Source organism: Lepidochelys kempii, chromosome 6 (genome assembly GCF_965140265.1).
Source record: "Lepidochelys kempii isolate rLepKem1 chromosome 6, rLepKem1.hap2, whole genome shotgun sequence".
Classification (NCBI taxonomy): domain Eukaryota; kingdom Metazoa; phylum Chordata; order Testudines; family Cheloniidae; genus Lepidochelys; species Lepidochelys kempii.
This window is the reverse complement of record NC_133261.1, coordinates 95904970-95926135: the sequence shown is the minus strand read 5'-3', so window position 1 is coordinate 95926135 and position 21166 is coordinate 95904970. Positions and strand designations below refer to the sequence as shown.

The 21166-nt window shown below is 38.3% G+C and overlaps 1 protein-coding gene across 10 annotated transcripts in view; it reads left to right on the top strand.

Annotated features, from left to right (window-relative positions):
- The window catches only part of CEP128 (centrosomal protein 128), a 446026-nt gene that overhangs the window by 65169 nt on the left and 359691 nt on the right, over window positions 1–21166 (top strand). For all 10 annotated transcript variants that reach the window (XR_012159510.1, XM_073349335.1, XM_073349336.1 and 7 more), the window contains 4 exons: window positions 6331–6417; window positions 8577–8651; window positions 11869–12001; window positions 14868–15028. Coding sequence is in view for 9 of the 10 variants with exons in the window: in XM_073349335.1 (XP_073205436.1) it covers window positions 6331–6417; window positions 8577–8651; window positions 11869–12001; window positions 14868–15028 (456 nt within the window). In the remaining variant the exon portion in view is untranslated. The remainder of the gene's footprint in view (window positions 1–6330; window positions 6418–8576; window positions 8652–11868; window positions 12002–14867; window positions 15029–21166) is intronic.

Below are 21166 nucleotides of genomic sequence, written 5' to 3'. Positions count from 1 at the left end.
CCTTTGTTCTTTATACTATATAAAGATGATGTCAGAGCTTTTCTTTTTTAACCTTTTTTTTTTTGGAAACCTTAATACCAGGAATGTCAGCTCTGTTCTTCCCTAGTTTTGCTGGAGAACCTCTTTGGGGCAAGGTGGGAAGAGGGGAGTCATAGAGCATGTGTGTAGTGAACTTCTGCACTTTCAGTTGAAAGGCTTGGGATGTTGAACCTTTAACAAAGGTATTTGTCCAGTGATTCATTAGTCAGTGGAATTGATGTTAATACTCGCACAGTTTTACAGTAGCTGATTAAACTTCAATTTCAGTCCTTTGATTCTTGTTATGGCATAATTTCCTCAGTTTTCCAGTCATCATAACTTTATTCCAGCATCTGAATTTTTAATATATATTTTTTAAAACAGGAAAATACACCAATCTATTTTGATTAAAAACCAAAAACATAACTTCCAAGATTTTGTATATATCATTTGGAGGAAAGGGGGAAGGGGTTTAACACAATCCCAGTTTTTTCCCTCTCTTTCAAGTTACCTTTTTAAAGTCAAAATGTAAAAGGAAAAGTTTTAAGAATGAAAACCAGGCTCAATTGAAGTCCATTGTAATTTTTCCATTGGCTTGGATGAGGCCAGGATTTCACACCAAAGGTATAGTGAGGAAAATAGCGTTTCAGGCGATTGGCTGCAGTCCACAATAATCAGAGTGGGTGGGTCCCAAAAGCTAAACAAATATTTATGGATCAGGAGAGATTCCTTAAATTGGGAAATAATAGTGTGGCCCAAGAAGAACTAAAACAGGGTTGGAAGGGTTGTTTACTGCTGGAAGGGCTCTCCGCTCTTGGAAGCGGCTGGGAAATGGATGTTTTGTACTGGAAGGGCTGTCTGTTCCTGGAATCTGTGGTGGATTCAGTAAAGATAGTTGGGAAGATGACAGATGTATGAAATCTAATAGAACCCTGGATGTTGGAAGAGTATAATGGGGAGTTATTTTGGAGCTGTAATAAGCCAGCTAGCTTGGTGACAATGCAGGGTGAAGAAACACTGGTTTACAGCAAAGGAGCAAACAATTATTGATTTAAGACTTGATTCAGAGCAAGTCATATCAGTATAGTTAATTGATCTACCGAGCAGAGTCCCCAGGCAATATGTAGGGTGGGAGGGTGGGTGACATCAGTGGGGTTGCAGAGGATGGAATTTGGATATGAATATGTGTGGCAAAATGTGTGCACTAGTGTAAATAGTATCTATGATGTATACTGACATGCATGCTTGTTTTACTGTGATTCTGATCTCATACCATAGGCTCAGAGTTAAAGGTAGGAAAGATCTATTCGATAACTGAGTGTGTTCTCTTGAAGGACAGATATAGTCCCCTGATAGTCCCTATTTCCTCACAAAATTAAAAAGACATCACAACCACCATTTCAGGCACCTGCAGTCTTGTAAAACACTTTCCCTAAATTTTCAAAAGTGATAAAAGAATTTTGAGTACACAATTTGACATACCTTAGAGATCTGATTTCCTCCCCCTGCCCTGAGGTGGGTGCTCATCAGTTTCTGAAAATCAAGTCTCCTTAAGATATTTCAAGTTGGAGATTCAAAAATCAAGACACCCAAAATCAGTAATCACTTCTGAAAATTTAGGCCATGCATGTTTACACACAGATGTTTCTAACATCGTTCATTTTGGACAAGAAATACAGGTGTTGCAGCCAGTCCTTTCAGTTCAGTCTCAACCCTCCTGTAACCGCACTGATGTCTGCTCACTGAGAATCTTCGCTATTCCTCTGTACACACAACAGGCCTTAGAACAGCCCGGTCTATGCCTGGGTGATCTTCGCTCTACCCTCTTATCCCTGTGCTCTCTCTGGGTATCAGTGAGAGTTTTACTAGAAAAAGATAATGGGTTTGGGTGTGCAAATAAGTTACATATAAAATATAATATTTACGTGGAGATAGCTGTATGATAAACCGCACTTATTATACACCTGACTGCACATAGTCCACTATTTTATCTCCTCAAGCACTACAATAATTCTACATCAAACCTGAGTTTCAAACAGCTGCCATCTTTTTTTAATCAACCTGTGATAAAAATGTTTCCTTCTTTCTCCAAATATAGACTTTCTCCCCTTTGCCTTTCTAAGACAGCCAATATTCAGTTTTTCACTAGCGACAGGTTTAATATTTGATATCTTGTGATCATGCAGGATTAGAAATGGGAGCCTTACGCCACTGGAAAAGTGAGTCTCAGTTTGAACATTTTTTTGGATGAAAGGTGTTTTATATATTTATAAATTATTACAGTATACTTCTCATTGGTATACAACCAGTCAGGACTTTAAAATACCATTTATCTGGGATCATAATTTTAGTACTGCTGATATAGTACATGTGTACTGGCAAATTAATTTGCATTATTTTAGAGGGAAGAGAACTTTATACAAAGGGAAAGTCAATAAAGATAAATGTTGGATGATTATGAAAATAGAATAAGTGACAGTTGTGGGGACACAACAAAATGCTACATAGGTAATTAAGCAAAACTGTATTAAGTAATTGAGACATTATAGGGGCAGAATGAAGTTTACATATTCAGCTTTAGCTGAGACATTTCTTAACATTTGAATACTTACATTGCATTAACTTAGCCTTTTGTCTTCAAAGTCTATGTGCAGATACATCATTATGGCAGCATTTGAAGCAGTTATCTGAAAGTGGTCGATCTGGAAATTAATTTTTTAAAATTGTAATTTAAAACAAAATTAGAAGAAAAGTATTTTTAGAGAATATGTAAATGTGAGATTTCAGATTCATCAACCTTATGTTTACATTAGTGTAATATTCAACAATTTGAGTTGTTTATAATGGAAATATGCAAATTTAGAGAAAAACTGTCATTAAATATTTAAATATGCCCCAGGGGCCTTGCATTAAGGCTCTAAGCTGTTGCTGTAATTTAAAGGATTTTAAAGACAACATGCATATCAGATCAGGGCACACATTGCTTTATATCTTAACCACTTTAAAGTAAAAACAAACTCTAAAGGGAAAAATAATACATAAACTCCTATTTTGCTTTTGCTTTGTTTTGTACTTACTATGAGTTTGTGGGATCAGTATGCAAATAAATAGTATCATATAAATGAGTGTTATCCATATTAGCTGCATTTTTATGAAATGCCTTGAATTGCACAATATCTAAGGCTTTACAGTAGCATAATTTTCAGGATCCTAGTTCTCTTGTAGATCAGTCAATTATATTTTTCTATCAGTTTTAGTATCTGATGTCTTATGCTTAACTATCTGTCCCACCTTGTATTTAGCTGTGACACTCTGATTACTTTTTCCAGACCTGAAGAAGAGCTCTGTGCAGCTTGAAAGCTTATCTCTTCCATTAATGAAAGTTAGTCCATGAAAAGATATTACCTCACCCACTTTGTCTCCAATATACTGGGACACCACAGCTACAATAACACTGCAAACAACATATCTAGTTTCTTGTCATTTTACTTTCAGAGGAAATGGAGAGGAGGAAGTTTTGGACTATAACCAATGGGTAGACGGAGTTCAATGACACACACAACCATATTTTGAATGTTCTAGGAAAAACAGTTGTCCCTTTTTATAGTGAAACTCCCCACAGGAAAACTTAAGTTTCTCTTTTAGAAACAAACCAAACATACACATATGCGCGCACACACACATACTTGTCTCTGAAAAGGCAAGAGTTTGCCCTTAAAACTTTTCAGTTTTCTGCAATGAAAATTAGGGAGTTGTTGGTAGTGTTCCGAGTAGCCTCTGGGGAGGGAGTTGCAACCTCTGCTCCTCTCTCATGTTGACTTCTCCATTAACATAGCTTTTAGTATTTAATTTTTATTTTTAAAAAATACAAAAAACATACCCACAGTTCAGTGATTGAACATTAAAATGAACACAGCGATGCAAGATTCAGAATGCACTTGAAACATGATCAGGAAACAAACCCTTTATGTACAATAGAAAATAAAGACTGTTTCTTTAAAACTTTTGTAATAATTGATACTATTTCTAATAATACTTTACACTTATATTGTATCTTTTCCCTAGGATGGATTTTTAATACCTTCTGAATCTCACAGTGTGTAATTTAACCTTTGCTTTTTGAAAATATAAAATGCAAAAGCTATATTGTTGCAATGTTATATTTGACCAAACTCTGTAAATATAAATAAATCCATATGTTACAGGGTATGCTTCCCCTCTAGTGACCCCGGCTTGCCTAGGGTGGGGAGGAGCCTTGCAGGTACTCCCTTCCTCTCTCCCTCCGTTTCCCTTCTTTCAGGGCTCCTTAAGAGCTCCACTGAGGTTCAACAAGAATTCCCCTGCTGGGATTCTACTTTATTAAATACAAATAAACTTAAAATAAAGTCTCTGTCCTAGGACTCAGGGATTGCACAGCCTTCCTCCTCAGGCTTGTGATTCTCTGGGAGCTCCTCTCTAGTAGGAGAGCTACTCTCTCTGTGAACACTTCCCTGTGGGGGGAGGGATAGCTCAGTGGTTTGAGCATTGCCCTTCTAAACGCAGGGTTGTGAGTTCAATCCTTGAGGGGGTCATTTAGGGATCTGGGGCAAAAAAAAATTGGGGATTGTGCCTGCTTTGAGCCGGGGGTTGGACTAGATGATCTTCTGAGGTCCCTTCCAACTCTGATAGTCTGAGTCCATAGCTGAGCCTGATGGTCATTTTCAGGCTGAGGTGCTTGTTATTCAGTTAGATACCTAGATAGGCTTGTTCCCCTTAAATTAACTTGTCATGGGTAACCTCTGCTGGGACTCACCTTTAAAGGAGCCATCGACCCTGTGACACCATAGTTGTAGATACTGAAGCTATAATAATTATGTCTTGCTGTGTGTGCACTCATGCATGTCTGTATTTGTGTGTGTAACAGCATATACAGTCTGAAGTAATGCACATTCACAAGGGAGTTGGGTTATAACTGCTGTGGAAACCTTAGCTTTGAACACCTAACTCTTGTGTGGATTTGAACTCTTAAGTAGATTGCATGAACATATTTTTTGAATTGATATACTGCTCAGTATTTGTCAACACTGATCCGGTCACCATTGTACCTAAGTATCTTTTTAATTTAAATACAACAAACTTAGTCTCCTTTTCTCAGCCAGTAAAATAAATAGCTTGATTAACTCTCAGAATTGTTTTTATTTGTCATTGTGTGAATGGGCTTTTTTGTGTGAATGAAGAACTTTTTGAGGGAAAACTAAGTTGAAGAAATGAATTCTTAAAGTGGTAAAGTGTGTGATAATTCTTCTATCTTGTTGGAACGAGTTTCATAGTCTAGATCCAGCTGCTGTGAAAATTTTCTTTCCACACGCTCAAGCGTTCTACTGGTGGTCATCAGTTTCATTGTTCTGGTTGTACACAGCTATTGTAGGAGTTCATGGTCACCTTAGAAAGGCTTTGAATATGAAGATAGAGACCTTGAAATGACCTTTTCATTAGTTCCACAATGAATTCAGAAAGCAGATGTTTGTGGTAAACTGTTACTAAGCAGAATAGCTACTGTATCTTTGGATTTTGTAGGAGGTAGAGCTTTAGATTGGGTGTCTTCATTCCAAGGTACAAGTTGAAATTATCAACCTTTGAAGTAATGAATATGTGGAACATTGTGGCTGGGTCTGTATTTGATAGAATAAAATGCAGGCATCTGCCCAGTTACAGATAGAATTGGGTATCTTGCCATGATTCAGGTTCAGCTTTGGTATCTAATAATGACAGGTTTCAGAGTAACAGCCGTGTTAGTCTGTATTCGCAAAAAGAAAAGGAGGACTTGTGGCACCTTAGAGACTAACCAATTTATTAGAGCATAAGCTTTCGTATCTAATAATGTTTTCCTTAGTACTGGTCATAATTAATGCAGGTACATAGTTCTTGCTACTATCAGCATATTTTGGTGGGGTAGTAGATTTTCCATGTCAAAGAAAGTCTTAATATTTGCAGGAGAACCGTGCTTCTATTCTTTTTCCATGCACGAAAGGCCAGGGTCAAACTTTGGAGTCTGGAAGTTTATAGATTAGAAGAATGCCAAGGTTAATCTGGTCTCTGCACTCATAAATATTTGGCACAGCTGTGTGAGAGAGAGAGGAAAAAATAAATCTCTCCCAGCAAGAGAGATTATATTGTTTTTGTTTAGAAATATTAAGCATAGACAAAATACTTACAACATATTTTTTTTCTTAATACATGTACCAGGTGATATTTTATTTGATATTTCAGCAGATTTTATAAATGAGGATTCGGTAACTCTGCTGTAATTTCACAATATTTTCCCCCTCTAAGGCTTTAAGGAAACGAGATGCTAAAGCTGATGAAATGGAAGGACTAATGCAAAATAAACTTTTGAAATCTGAAAATGAAAAGAGCAAAGTAAGAATTTAATTTTCTGTTTTTTAATTATTTTTTTAAAAACAGTTTGTAATCTTTTTCTGTTTTGATGGTTTCCAACTGCTTGTGGTCTAGAACAATGTTTCTCAACTCATTTGTTACCAGGGACTGGCTTGCTGCCTTCCTAACCTATGTCAGGGAGATCTCAGGGACCGGTGCCGGTTCACAGACTGTCATTGAAAAACACTGGTCTAGAATGTCCAGTTTCTTATGTTTTGTTTAAGGCCACGTCTTGTAAGAGGAATTAACAGCGTGAAACCCTGTGTTTTTAGTTTTTAAAATGGCAAGGTACTTTTTAGCACCATACACTGCAAACAGCCAAAACTGAACTCCTTATCTTCCCTACAAAGCCCTCACTTCTACCCTTTTTTGTCATTGTTGACAAAACCAGTAACCTCCCAGTCAGTCAAGGCTGTAGCTTAGGGATTACTTTGACACTTCCCTTCACCTTGCCCCACACAGCTAAACCATGTGGAAAGTTATTGGCTTCCTACTTCACGGCATCTCTAAGATCTAACATATTCTTTACATCCTTGCAGCTCACTCTCTCATCTGGATTTTTTCCCATTTTAATTATTATAATCTCCTCTTCCTGGCCTCTCTGACGCCCATATAACTCTCCTATAGTCCATAGAAATGCTGTTCTAAGATTAGCTTCCTTGCTAGTAGTTTTGACCATGCCGCCCCTTTTTGTATCTCTCCACTGGCTACCCTTTCTCCACTGCATAAAGTTCAGATTTGTTGTCAATGCCTTCAAAGTTTTTGCTCTTCCCTGCTATATCCACGCATTTATTGTTTCACATTCTCCTACCTACTCTGCTCTGCCATTGATACCAGGCTTGTTGCCTATTTATCAGCTTCTCTGATTAACCTTTCTGTGCCACCCTCCCTGCTGCCATTTATGCAAATACAGTGTTCTCTATCCAAAAATAACTTTGTCCCCAGAGAGGGTCTCAATAGAGTAGTTGCAGGGATGAATTAACTGAACCATACACAGACGATTAAATGCATTAATACTGATGGAAATTGAACATCCATTTGATAATGATTTCTGGTAGTGCCCATAAAGCGCTGGCTTCCACTTCCTATCATCCTATTTACAGTAGATATTTTAATTGCATAGAAGTCTGGACACTTAAATTTAAATTTTCAGGCTATTATTTTTTTTTCTCTTCTGTATTTGAAACATTAGGAGCAGAATTACAAGAGTAATTTAAACCCAGGTTTCCCTCAGAACCCTGCAGAGCACTGTCAGTAGGCCATCAGGCGAAGCATCAACTAGATTCAGTCTTTAAAGTTTTTACAAGTGAAGCATGCAGCAACAAGAATTTTCATTTTTAAAAGTCATTTTCAGATCATATCACACTATCAGTCTATTACCTTTCAGTCTAAAATGTTACACATTTCTTCTTGGCCCTGGAGCAATACTTTTTTTTAAAGCTTGACTAAAAACAATTCAGCGTTCTCTTGTTATCTACCGGATAGTATGGAATTGCACAGTCAAGGTAACAAAACAGTTTAATGACAACATGAGGAGAAAAAAATGGAACCCATCCTCCCAAGCCTGGCCTTTCTTTAAAAATGAGTATCATATTATCTTGGACCAAGTTCTGTAATATATCAGTCATTATTCCATAGTTATTGTGTGGTATGGCTGAAAGGCAGAACTGAAGTGGTTTGAGTGCCTTACCTGTGTATTTTCATATTTTAACATGTTTGGATGTCTTTTAAACAATCTTTTATTTTGAATTTCCTGAATTTTTAATGCTTATTTTTTTGGACAATTGCATCATCTTTGTAAGGCAATTTACCCTAAATTAGCGATATGTGCTCTGAGTTTTAACTTCCATTTTAATGCTGTTTTGGTTTGGGAATGCATATGCCATTTTGTAGCCACTGGTGGTAGTACAGAGGTAAATGATTATATGATGCATGATAAAATTATAAATTTATTTTAATAATTGTAGATATGTTTGTAGCATCTTATATTACAGTTTGCTTTACATGTTCAGGGTTAGAGGTATAAGAAATTATTTTTATTTTATTTTTTAAATATAAGTTGTTAGTTTTAAATAGTTAAAATATTTTAGTACCAGGATGAATGCATAACTTTGTTTCTTCATCCTTAATCAAATTATAAGCTTGAGCAGGAGTTGAAGCGGTCCCAGAGGAAGTTAGATCAGTCAGAAGGCAGTCGAGAAGCTCTTCTGCATCAGGTAACAACTTTCATGCCATGAAAATCCTCCTCCTTTCATATTAAGCTAGGCTCAAGCCTGTCTCTTTAATCTTGCTGTCAGTTACTCTAATAACAACATTTTGTTTGGGAGAGCAAGGAAGGAAATGTACAAAGCAATGCCTACTAGACTGATCTACATAAGATCATATAAAAATGGGAGCTTCTCAGCATTAAAAATAGTCACTAAAGCCATTCCTTCAATGGCATTGTGTCATGTTGATATCTACCAAAGCTCCTTCAGATGTGTGCTGTAAAAATAGACTGGATCAAGAAGACAAACTGTTCCCGAGAGCTTCATTTGTTGCAGACATCCAGCTGGGGGATGAAGAAATATATATAATACATAATGTAGGCATTTGCATTTGTAAGTGTCTCTAAATGCATTAGTGTCTCAAACACACTTTTGTGTGTGTGTACTTTTTATCCTCCAACTTTTCAAATTAGTTGACTTTACATTGGATAAACACATGCACTGTTCTAGCTGCATTTCATAGTGTGTTTTTGCATATTGTGTATTTGTAACTGTTCTGTGATATGTGGTACATAGTATTGTTGATAGTCAGTGACTCCAGACATCCAGAGTGGTATAGAAACACTTGCTACAATAGAAATATAGTAAAAGTACTATGCAAACTGTCTATATTTGGGCCTGAACAAGGCACACTGAAACTGTTGAATCTGAAAGACCCGGGAATCCAGTATAACATCAGAAACAACGAGGAGTCCGGTGGCGCCTTAAAGACTAACAGATTTATTTGGGCATAAGCTTTCGTGTCCTCACCCAGAACCATTTCAGATTTGGGGACAATTTATACCTTCAAGTCAGCGGTACTGCTATGGGTACCTGCGCGGCCACACAGTATGCCAACATTTTTATGGCTGACTTAGAACAACGCTTCCTCAGCTCTCATCCCCAAGCGCCCCTCCTCTACTTGCGCTACATTGATGACATCTACATCATCATATGGACCCACGGGAAGGAGGCCCTTGAAGAGTTCCACCATGATTTCAACAATTTCCACCCCACCATCAACATTAGCCTGGACCAGTCCATACAAGAGATCCACTTTCTGGACACTACAGTTCAAATAAGTGATGGTCACGTAAACACCACCCTATATCAGAAACCTACTGACCACATGCCTCCAGCTTCCATCCAGGACACATCACACAATCCATCCTCTACAGCCAAGCTCTAAGATATGACCGGATTTGCTCCAATCCCTCAGACAAACACCTACAAGATCTCTATCAAGCATTCTTAAAACTACAATACCCACCTGGGGAAGTGAGGAAACAGATTGACAGAGCGAGACAGGTACCCAGAAGTCATCTACTACAGGACCGGCCCAACAAGGAAAATAACAGAACACCACTTGTCATCACGTACAGCCCCTGGCTAAAACCTCTCAAGCGCATCATCAACAATCTACAACCTATACTGGAAAAAGATCCCCCTCTCTCACAGGCCTTGGGAGGCAGGCCAATCCTCACTTACAGACAGACCGCCAACATGAAGCAAATACTCACCAGCAACCATACACCATACCAAAGAAACACTAACCCAGGAACCAAACCCTGTAAGAAATTCTGTTGCCTTCTCTGTCCCCATATCTACTCTAGCGACACCATCATAGGACCCAGCCATACCATTAGGGGCTCATTCACCTGCACTTCTACTAATGTGATATATGTCATCATTTGCCAGCAATGCCCCTCTGCCACGTACATTGGCCAAATTGGACAGTCCTCTACCTAAAAGGATAAATGGACACAAATCACACATCAGGAATGGTAACATACAAAAGCCAGTAGGAGAACACTTCAATCTCCCTGGACATTCAATAACAGATTTAAAAGTAGCTATTCTTCAACAAAAAAACTTCAAAAACAGACTTCAAAGAGAAACTGCAGAGCTACAATTCATTTGCAAACTTAACAACATTAATTTGGGCTTGAATAGGGACTGGGAGTGGCTGGCTCACTACAAAAGCAATTTTCCTTCTCTTGGTATTGATACCTCCTTCTCAATTATTTGGAGTGGACCACATCCACCCTGATTGAATTGGCTTTCAACACTGGTTCTCCACTTGTAAGGTAACGCCCTCTCTTCATGTGCCAATATATATTTATGCCTGTATCTGCAATTTTCAATCCATGCATCTGAAGAAGTGGTTTTTTTAACCCACGAAAGCTTATGCGCAAATAAATCTTTTAGTCTTTAAGGTGCCACTGCAATTTTCAATCCATGCATCTGAAGAAGTGGTTTTTTTAACCCACGAAAGCTTATGCGCAAATAAATCTTTTAGTCTTTAAGGTGCCACCAGACTCCTCGTTAGTCTGTATCCACAGAAACAACACAGCTACCCCTCTAATTCTTTATAGCATCAGAAACTCTCCCTATTTACTCAGTGCTTTTTCTCTTTTTTTTTGGAGAGCTAGAAAAAAAGATGAAATTGGTTGAGGGGGACTTGGGGCTCAGTTCCATTAGCATTCATTGTTTGAATTTGTTAACAGTACAGATTTCTGAGTTGAAAATGCTGTTTTATTTTGAATTCACCCCATTGTGTGTAGGTACCTCAGAAGACGTTATGTCTCATACATGCTGAAATACCTAGGCACAGTGGGGTGGATTAAGAATATTTTTTGCTTTAATTCTGGTTCTGTGCTTGCCTTGTTTTAACATACACATTAATGGTGCTCTATCAAATGTTCTTTGTATTGTTAATATTGTACAGTATTGTTAATATGTGACATACAATATATTCAGAAAGAAAATGAAAGCGAGCTGCAGAATCCTCTTATACTAAAGAAGTATTGATTTGTACATATCACACTTCTGATGACTGCAATCTTTATTTTCCCCCCACCCAGAATCAGATATAGAGATAAAATAAGCCAATTACAGGATGTGAAAATGATTAGAACATGGCTTGGTTTAGATTAAAGCCTTTCCTTGCAACTGGCAATGTAAATGATTTATACTAGCTCACATAGTATTTTGGTCATCCCTTTCTGACCATATCTAGGAATGAACTTTCGTTTAGTTTATGCTTGCCCTCTCTGAGCACTAAGGGATCTGCTAAAGAATATCAAGACTATATCAAGTCTTTTAATGTTTATGGTGTTTGGTAGAATTGAATTGTTTGCATTTTTGTTTTGTTTTATTAAATGTTTGGTACTTGTCTATTTGTTAGATTGAGGATCTCCATTCCCAATTACTGAGAACGGAAGCGGACCGCATGGATTTGCAGCATCAAGTTTCACAGGTTGCCCTGCACCGCCAAAGCTGCCATGATGAGCAAGAGGACAACAGGAGAATTAGATCAGGTACAGCCTTTTCCTGTTTTTCGGGACATAAATTTATGACTTTGCAAGAGAATGATCTCTGTCTTTTGAGTTGTAATCTAGATCCTCTGTTGGTTGAACTAAATACAGCTAGTTATCGTCTTGGCTCAATTAACTTTTGTTCGTATTGGTGTCAGATGTTAGTAGCTAAGTAGTTAAGAGAAACAAAAGTTATGAGAAGACTGAAATACATTATCTTCATACTGGTTATTTTTTAAAAAATCCAAAATGTATAGGATTATTCAGCTGAGCAGCATCAATGGTTTCTTCATTGAAGAGAAATTTTGAACCGTTTTTATAGTATCAAAAGATTTACTGTAAAAATTTTGATAGTATTTTTCTGAAATGTTGGTATTTCTACCTATCATGAGATTAACTCTTGCCACATTGCAGCGCAGTGCAAGATTCACCTGCCTGTGTAGATTTTTCCTTAATTAAGAAGGTTGCTAAACTGCCTGTTAAACCTCCAAATTATCCTTCAGAAATGACAACTTATTCTAGGGAGAAGTAGAGAATATAGTCTCAATCACATTCAGTTAATGCTTGTATTTGTGACACCTTACAAATGTGAAAATAGGTCATGGTATTCAGAATTTAAAAAATACATTTAAAATCTGAAGAGGTAATTGCATAGTAGGCTATAATGTCTCTAAAATATTTTTGGATAAAAAATTACAAATTGATCTGTACTTGAGCTCTCTAAATGCATCTTGACTTGTGTGTTTTTAAAAAAGTCAATATCTTCTGGAATCACTATGGTCTATCATTTATAGTGACACACTTCTGTGTGATTTAGGTGGTATGTAGGCTAGGTTCAATATCCCAATGAATCTTTCATCAGCTTGCTTAAGTCCTACTATCTATTTTTGTAACTTCATATTACAGCTGCTTAATTCCTCTTACATCCAGACAGAGTCTCATGGTCATTAAAATGGAATTGTGATTCCATGTTTTATAAAAATCTTCCCTTCCTCAGAAAACTGAAGACTCTATAGTCCTGTATCAAATACTTTGTTTTTTCAGAAGACGGTGAATTGTTAGCCATTTTTCAACCACCTGATAAGGTGACCATTTTGCTTAAAATTGAACTTATTTGTGACAATAGTATGAGAGCTTTATATTGCACATTTAAAATTCCTTTTCCACCACTTGTTTTGCAATTATAATAAGTATGCTTGTCAAGGTTCCTCCCCCACTCTGAACTCTAGGGTACAGATGTGGGGACCTGCATGAAAAACCTCCTAAGCTTATCTTTACCAGCTTAGGTCAAAACTTCCCCAAGGTACAAAATATTCCACCCGTTGTCCTTGGACTGGCCGCTACCACCACCAAACTAATACTGGTTACTGGGGAAGAGCTGTTTGGACGCGTCCTTCCCCCCAAAATACTTCCCAAAACCTTGCACCCCACTTCCTGGACAAGGTTTGGTAAAAAGCCTCACCAATTTGCCTAGGTGACTACAGACCCAGACCCTTGGATCTTAAGAACAATGAACAATCCTCCCAACGCTTGTACCCCCCTTTCCTGGGAAATGTTGGATAAAAAGCCTCACCAATTTGCATAGGTGACCACAGACCCAAACCCTTGGATCTGAGAACAATGAAAAAGCATTCAGTTTTTTACAAGAAGACTTTTAATAAAAAATAGAAGTAAATAGAAATAAAGAAATCCCCCCTGTAAAATCAGGATGGTAGATATCTTACAGGGTAGTTAGATTCAAAAACATAGAGAACCCCTCTAGGCAAAACCTTAAGTTACAAAAAAGATAGACAGAAATAGTTATTCTATTCAGCACAATTCTTTTCTCAGCCATTTAAAGAAATCATAATCTAACACATACCTAGCTAGATTACTTACTAAAAGTTCTAAGACTCCATTCCTGGTCTATCCCCGGCAAAGACCCAGCATACAGACCCTTTGTTTCTCTCCCTCCTCCCAGCTTTTGAAAGTATCTTGTCTCCTCATTGGTCATTTTGGTCAGGTGCCAGCGAGGTTACCTTTAGCTTCTTAACCCTTTACAGGTGAGAGGAGCTTTCCCCTGGCCAGGAGGGATTTCAAAGGGGTTTACCCTTCCCTTTATATTTATGACAATGCTATAAAATGTTTCTGTAAAAAATGCAAAGAAAGAAACAAAACCTATCCTGGAGCAATTTTACCAAAAAGAGGAATAGAGCTTTAAGCAAATGTTTCAACAGTAAGTAGTCTGGGGATAGAACAGAGAGTCATGCAAAGGGTTAGGGACTGAGGTTTTCTGAATTTCTATTGAGTTATAAACCGAAGAACCTTGATTGTCAGCTGAGGAACTGCTGATATAATTACTGCAATTTTTAGATAGAAATTTACCTTACAAGTTCTGGATAAGAATGGAAACTTCACATACTTACCTAGATATAGTAAAAAGTGATACATCCTGACAATTTTTTATAAAGTACTCTTCACTAATGGTATAGCATCCAGATCTTGCAACTGTGCCTTAATGTGGTTAAATTTTGGCTCTGTTGAAGTCAGTGGTAAAACTCCCATTTCATCCATGTTTTTTTCACTCCTATATGAAAACTGCCTACAAAGGAGGAAGAGAACATGAAATGGCTTGGCTGCAGTGAATAGAAGGCTAATATTTCCCTAGCTATGAAATCATACTTTTAACTTTTAGTATCTTCCAGTTGTATACTGATAAAATCAATAGCTGTGGGATATTCATATGTTCCCATTAATACCCCATAATTTATATGGGAAGAAGAAAATAGTACTGCAAAGATAGGAATGAGAAATTTAATTTCTAGATTTTAGTGCTTTCACTTGGCATATCAATTCTGTTTGTTCACAAATGGCTCACACTATTTCGTAGTTGTTGAAAGGTCTGAGCGGGAGAAGCAAGAGTTGGAGAAACAGATCCTGGAGTTAAGAGCAAAGCTGAATCATAGTGCTGTCATGTCAGAGGTAGAGGAGCTGAAGCAATGCATAGAGCACAAGGACAAGGAGAAAGCACAACTTGCAATGCACATAGAGGTAACCTTTTTCTTTATAAGTGGTTTCCCATGTGTTGTGATTGGTGATGGCCTAGGTTCGGTGGTGATGTAAATCTCCAAAACAAATATTTCCAGTGATACTCGGACCTTAGTGGTTCAGGAGCCATATTAGTGGTCAACGTTACACAAAAGAGTCACAGTAATGTGAATTCATTGTTTCATTTACTATTTTTATGTATATACAGGGCTGGCCCTAGAACAGATGGTGGCCCCCCTCCCCTCCATTTGTTAAACTTTTGAATACCTTATTTTTTATTGCATTTGTAGCCCATTTCACGACTTTGATACATGATTTGCATGCATGATTTATCCCTGTCTCATAAGATGATAAATTTGTACGCTAGGATCTGTAAGTTATGCCCTATGTAAGCAAATAAAAATAATTGTTTATAGAAACTTTTTTTAATTTTAAGAATAACTGAAATATTCTAACATGAAGAAATTGAACTGTGCACCAACATTGGGTGGACCAATATTAAATAGTGTTACAGAAGGTGACAGCCTTAGAATGTTAACCCTATCCTTCAGTTCAAAAAGTTGCTCTTCTCACCTTTTGCCCTCCCAAACTGAAGCACAGCATTAGAGATCCAAAGACTGGCCAATGCCATTTTCAAGCAATAGAATAGCAAACAATGTCAGTTTTTTCATTGGCCATCGTCAATTGAATATGTTTTTATGAGCCTGAGCTTCAAAAAGCTGCGCTCACCTCTTGTGACTATGACCAGCAGCGTGAGCAGAATCCTCAAAGTATCCGCACATTAGGAAAAGTGTTCTCCGGCTCTGCATCATGACAAAATAGGAGAACTTGAAGTGGAGAGTGCTTCCTGTATTGCAAAATGTGATTGCTGTTGTCCAGTTCAACACAGAGGTTTTCATCATTGACATCTGAACATTCTCCATGTGTCAGAGTCTGGTGAAGGTCCGTACAACTGTTCAAGTGTTTTCCTGCTTACTAAGGTCATACAAAATCCTCTAGGTCTTTTCATGGTGCTTCATTTATCCAGACCTTTCTTTGATGGACACTTGAGCAGTGTCAATGAGCAACCAAAAAACCTCCTCCTTGAATTTTTCGTCCAAGCTTCTGTGATAGACGCAGGCCAGTTGGGTACAGCAGAGTAGTAGAAGGCAGATAGTAGAAGGCCACTGGATAAACAGTTTTCTGTTCCCTGACTGACCAGAGCAGGGCTTCTCCAGGCTAGGGTGGACACATGACTCCAGTTAGCCTGCAAAGAATCAGGTGAGGCTGTTAAGCTAATGTGAACACCTGACTCTAATTAAGGCCCCTCTGATACTATAAAAGGGCTCACTCCGGTCAGGCCAAGGAGAGCCAGGGAGCCAGAGGAGAGGAAGTGTGACTGAAGGGCTGGGTAATGAAGACACCCTCAAGCCACTGGAAACGCAAAGTAAGGGTGAAGAAGGCGTTAACAGAGAGAAGCAGGAGAGCGGTAGGGAAGTGGCCCAGGGAAATGTATCAACTCTGGCAGTGAAAGGTCGGCTGCCAACAGTTGCTGCCATTAGGGTTCCTGGGCCGGAACCTAGAGTAGAGGACAGGCCTGGGTTCTCCCCAGCCCACCACTACAGAAACACCTCCTGGGAGGGGAAGACAGGCCCCTGTCAGGACAGGAGGCTAAACTGTTCTGGAATAAGCCTGTAGGGACAACAGAGGCTGTGGGAGTTCTCTCACCAACCTCCTTGCTGGCTTATGATGAAAAAACTGTAACCCTGGCATTAGAGAGAGAAGGGCTACGTGGAGGGTCCAAGTGAGCCTCTGATGCTAGCATAAACCTCCTGGAAGCACAGGACCCACGGGGACAAGGTCGGAGCTCTGCCACACTTCCTATCACCATATCTCTGACCTTGTAACCAAGCTATTTCCTCTTATGATGAATATGAGTTTTTTTAAAGTCAGGCTCAACTCCTAAGTTTTCTGTCATTTCTTTGGCAGCTGTGATGGCATGTTCAAATCCATTGTTTCTGTAGGCCACAATGAAATCAAGTCAACTTCTAATCAAAGTAGCAGTGGTCGCAATGTCCATCTACTGAGTGTGTAATGCCTTACAACATTGACTTGGAACGGGATATCATGCCAAACCACAATTGAGAGCAGAAATTTGAAGTCAGCGATCTGGTTTACCGGGCTTTGTGTCTCGTGTCAGATTCTGGCCTCTACTCAACTGTGCCAGTTCCATCAGGGCGTCATAAACAACAGTCACATGGTACCTCACTGACCTTATGTTGTCAATGCAGCTCTCTCAGCAGTGGCTTCATGGTCAGATTTACCTTGACCTTATGTTTTCAATGCAGCTCTCTCTTAGTGGCTTCATAGTCAGGTTTGTGACATTGACTGTGATATCTTCCACCTGATAGTTGATGCTGAAAACAAGACATATATCCTTTGCAGTACTCTGAAGAGAGATACTGAATCTAAAGAAGAGGACACTGCATCTGACACAACTAGGTTGAAGGAATAGCAGCCACAAGGCATAAAAAAAGCTCTTGGATTCAAGGCAAGCATCCTTGCGTGGACACCACTGTTTCTTCCTTTCATGTTTGTGCCATTGTGGTAGCCTTGGCCATGGAAATCCTGAAGCTTTATTTTTTTCTCGTTCAAAATATTCATAAACAGTTCTGGTAGGCCTTTTCCAGTAGAGTTGTCCAGACTGGAAACAGATCAAGTGTTCCCTTACTTGGATACACCCATCCTTGTCAACAAATCTTACTGTAAATGACATCTTTTACTGTGACTACTGTCAGGAGTGCAGTCCATTATTACAGTGTAGTACTTTGCTTTGCTGAGCTGCATCAATATGTTGTTAAGCACTTTCCTTGCCATAAGGTTAATCAATTCATTTTGAATTGTTTTGCTGCAGTAATGGTCCATAGCTTCTTTACAAACTAGTTGACGTAGGTGCTTAACATGATATTGTCATATTTCCCAAGGAGCTCTACAAAACCAAGGAAATGACCTTTATGTTCAGTGAACAATGTATCAGACGAGCCCCAGAAAGCCAAATTATTCTTTGCAAGGAAAAAGGTAATTCAGAACAGATGCTTGAACACGTTCCTCCAATGCTCAGTTTCTACACTGGATAATGTACTGTTTTTCTGCATCTTTGCATTTATTCAGCTTGAGCGTGGACTTGACTCATGTCCATTTGGATTGGGCTGTAAAATGGCCAAGTGACTTTTCATGTTGCTTCAGAGCATCAGCTAAGTTATGCCAGCATTTGTACCCAGAAAGCACAAGCCATAATTTGCATTCTTGTCAAATATTTTACAAGAAAAATAGATCAGTTTGTCGGTTGATTTTGAATAAACTAGCCAATGCCCATTCTGTATCTCACTCTTCTTGAGCACTCTTTTGCAGTGTGACTTTGAGAAGAGTCGCTTCTGCTCATTTACTGGAAACGTCATATTCTCGATTTTGCCTGTCTTGTTCAAAATTGTATGATTAATATTGGCAGAGTTTAGGATCACTGGCCATAAAGCAGGATCTGATGTATCAATTTGTGGTGTGCAGTTTTTCTCATTGTTGTTTCTGTCATCATGTGTGGCTGATTCTTCATCATTTCTCTCCTTTTCATGTAAACCAGATTTTTCTTTGTCATTTCTCTCCTTTTCATGTGAGCCAATTCTTCCCTATCATCACTCTCCTTTATGCCACCAGGACGATGGACGATTCTCCATCACTTTCTTTACATTTCCATTCTTTATCATCAGGAAAATCTGCTAATTCCTTAATAATAGGAATTCCATCATTTACGCTTCACTCCTCAGTTTTTTCTGCACTGGGATGATCGCTACTGCCTAAAGCTGGTCTATGTTGTTCTGTTTCAGATATTTTCCCCTTGCTGCAAACTAGATTGCAACTGAGTTTTTCGTTTCCTACTGAGCTCCTGAAGGCTTCTTTGGGGGAAAACAGACTGTATTAGGGACAGCAAAAGTCTGTTCCACAGTGTTAGAAAGTAATCAAACATTATGTATTGCACATGCCAAAAGAAGTAACAGTATTTCTTTTATATTGTTGCGTAGATAGGGGTTCATTAGATATCTCTGATGTCTCATTAAAAATGTCCTTCATTAGTCACTACTTACATTCTTTAAGTCTTAAAACACAAATACACTTTCACAATTACACAATAAAAAAAGGTTTAGAATATCGAGCGCCTTATATATTCATGAGGGCATGGCTGACAACATTCTAGGAGGTTCAAGAAAAATGTCTGGAAGGTTCCATGAGATTCTACAAAGGTCCAGAACATTTTCGGGGGTTAGTGAAAAATGAATGCATGTACAGAACACATAAAACATTTTACTTCAAATGTTCTATTTTTCCTTTTGTCGCTAACAACAAAAACAGCACCCTGTGCCCGGCATTCCCCAAGCCCGGCACCCCAGGTGGTCGCTGGGGTCATCTGCCCCTAAATCCAGCCGTGTGTGTGTGTGTATTTCTATTATTCTCGCAGCAAAATGACTGACCAAGTATTATTTTATCAGCTACAATTGTTAACATAGTAAAAAGCATCCTGATTAGTTAATAAATTAGATTGGTTAATAATTAAATCACAGTGTTTTAATATGTGCTGTAAAAAGCCACAGGATGCACATTGAAGAGGCACTTGCGGCTTGCGAGCCTCAGTCTGAATATCACTGAAATAGTCACTCTGACCCAACTCTGATATCCATTCTCTAAACCCCTTTGAACAGTGTTTTGACCTTGCAGAGTTTTCACCTGTCTTATTCTCCTTCTTTTGGCAACTGAGTCTGCGCCATTGCCCTTGCTTTCATTATCTGGTTTTCTCCTTCTCTTCCCCCTTTTTTTGCTCCTATGGTTAACACCTATTACAGTGACACATCTTTGTGCAAATATAGATCTGACATTCTCAAAGGCTGCTATCGTTGCTCTGGGGAATGATTCTTGGGCGTGTTTAGAGATCTACTGCTTCTCCCATTTCTCAGACCAAAAGCATCACGCCCAGCTCCATAATATTTTTGACCTAAAACTGGACTCCTGAGGTACCTTGTTATCTGAGATGGTACCTTCTACTACTGCTGTACTTCTGCTGAACTATAACTACAATTAACCTTTTAAGAATTAAAGAGTAGAAATTCAAATTTGTCTTTCAAACCGTAATTCTATGTATGGAAAGTATCAGTGCAATTATTAATCATCTGTATATAGTGTTTTATGTGTGCATGGTTTCTTGCTAAAGAATGAAGACACATTTCAGAGTAGCAGCCGTGTTAGTCTGTATTCGCAAAAAGAAAAGGAGTACTAGTGGCATCTTAGAGACTAACCAATTTATTTATTGTAGCTCACGAGAGCTTATGCTCAAATAAATTGGTTAGTCTCTAAGGTGCCACTAGTACTCCTTTTCTTTTAATGAAGACACAGTCCTTCTGTCAAGGAGTCTACATCTAAGTAGAAATTTGCAATCTATGAATTGAAAGTTTTATATTGATTGATTACTAACTGAAATCTCCATCCTTAGAGGTTTTAAAGGCCCGGCTTGACAAAGCCTGGGCTGGGATGATTTAATTGGTGTTGGTCCTGCTTTGAGCAGAGGATTGGACTAGATGACCTCCTGAGGTCTCTTCCAACCCTAATATTCTATGATTCTATGAAATGTCATGATATCATAAATTTTTAGATCCTGAGATCTGTATTTTTGAACTTACTCCAATTTTGTCACTTCTGGTAAAGTCCCTGAAGGATAAACTGTGTCTGTTATGCCAATCAGGAGAAATAAGGGGTACATTTTAAAAACATTACAAAGGCTTTTAGTAGTCACTTGACATTCATTGACTTAAATGAGAGTCAGTCTTGGGGCTAAAAATCCCTGCAGTGTTTTTTGGAATTTAGAAAAGTATCTTTTAATAGGTATTATTTTATCTAGCATGTAAGCCATAAAGGGACATAATGTATGTAAATTCACTGACAGTAAATTAAGATCTTTATTAGTGAGAGAATTTGGAAAACAGTATCAGACAATCTCATTTTAAATGGAGAACATAAGATTGCAAAATATAAAATCTTCTTATCTAGGAACTTAGCTGCTATTAGTGATTTCATGTGGAAGGTGTTCAGATGTTATGGTGATGGGTGGCAGCTAGCGTA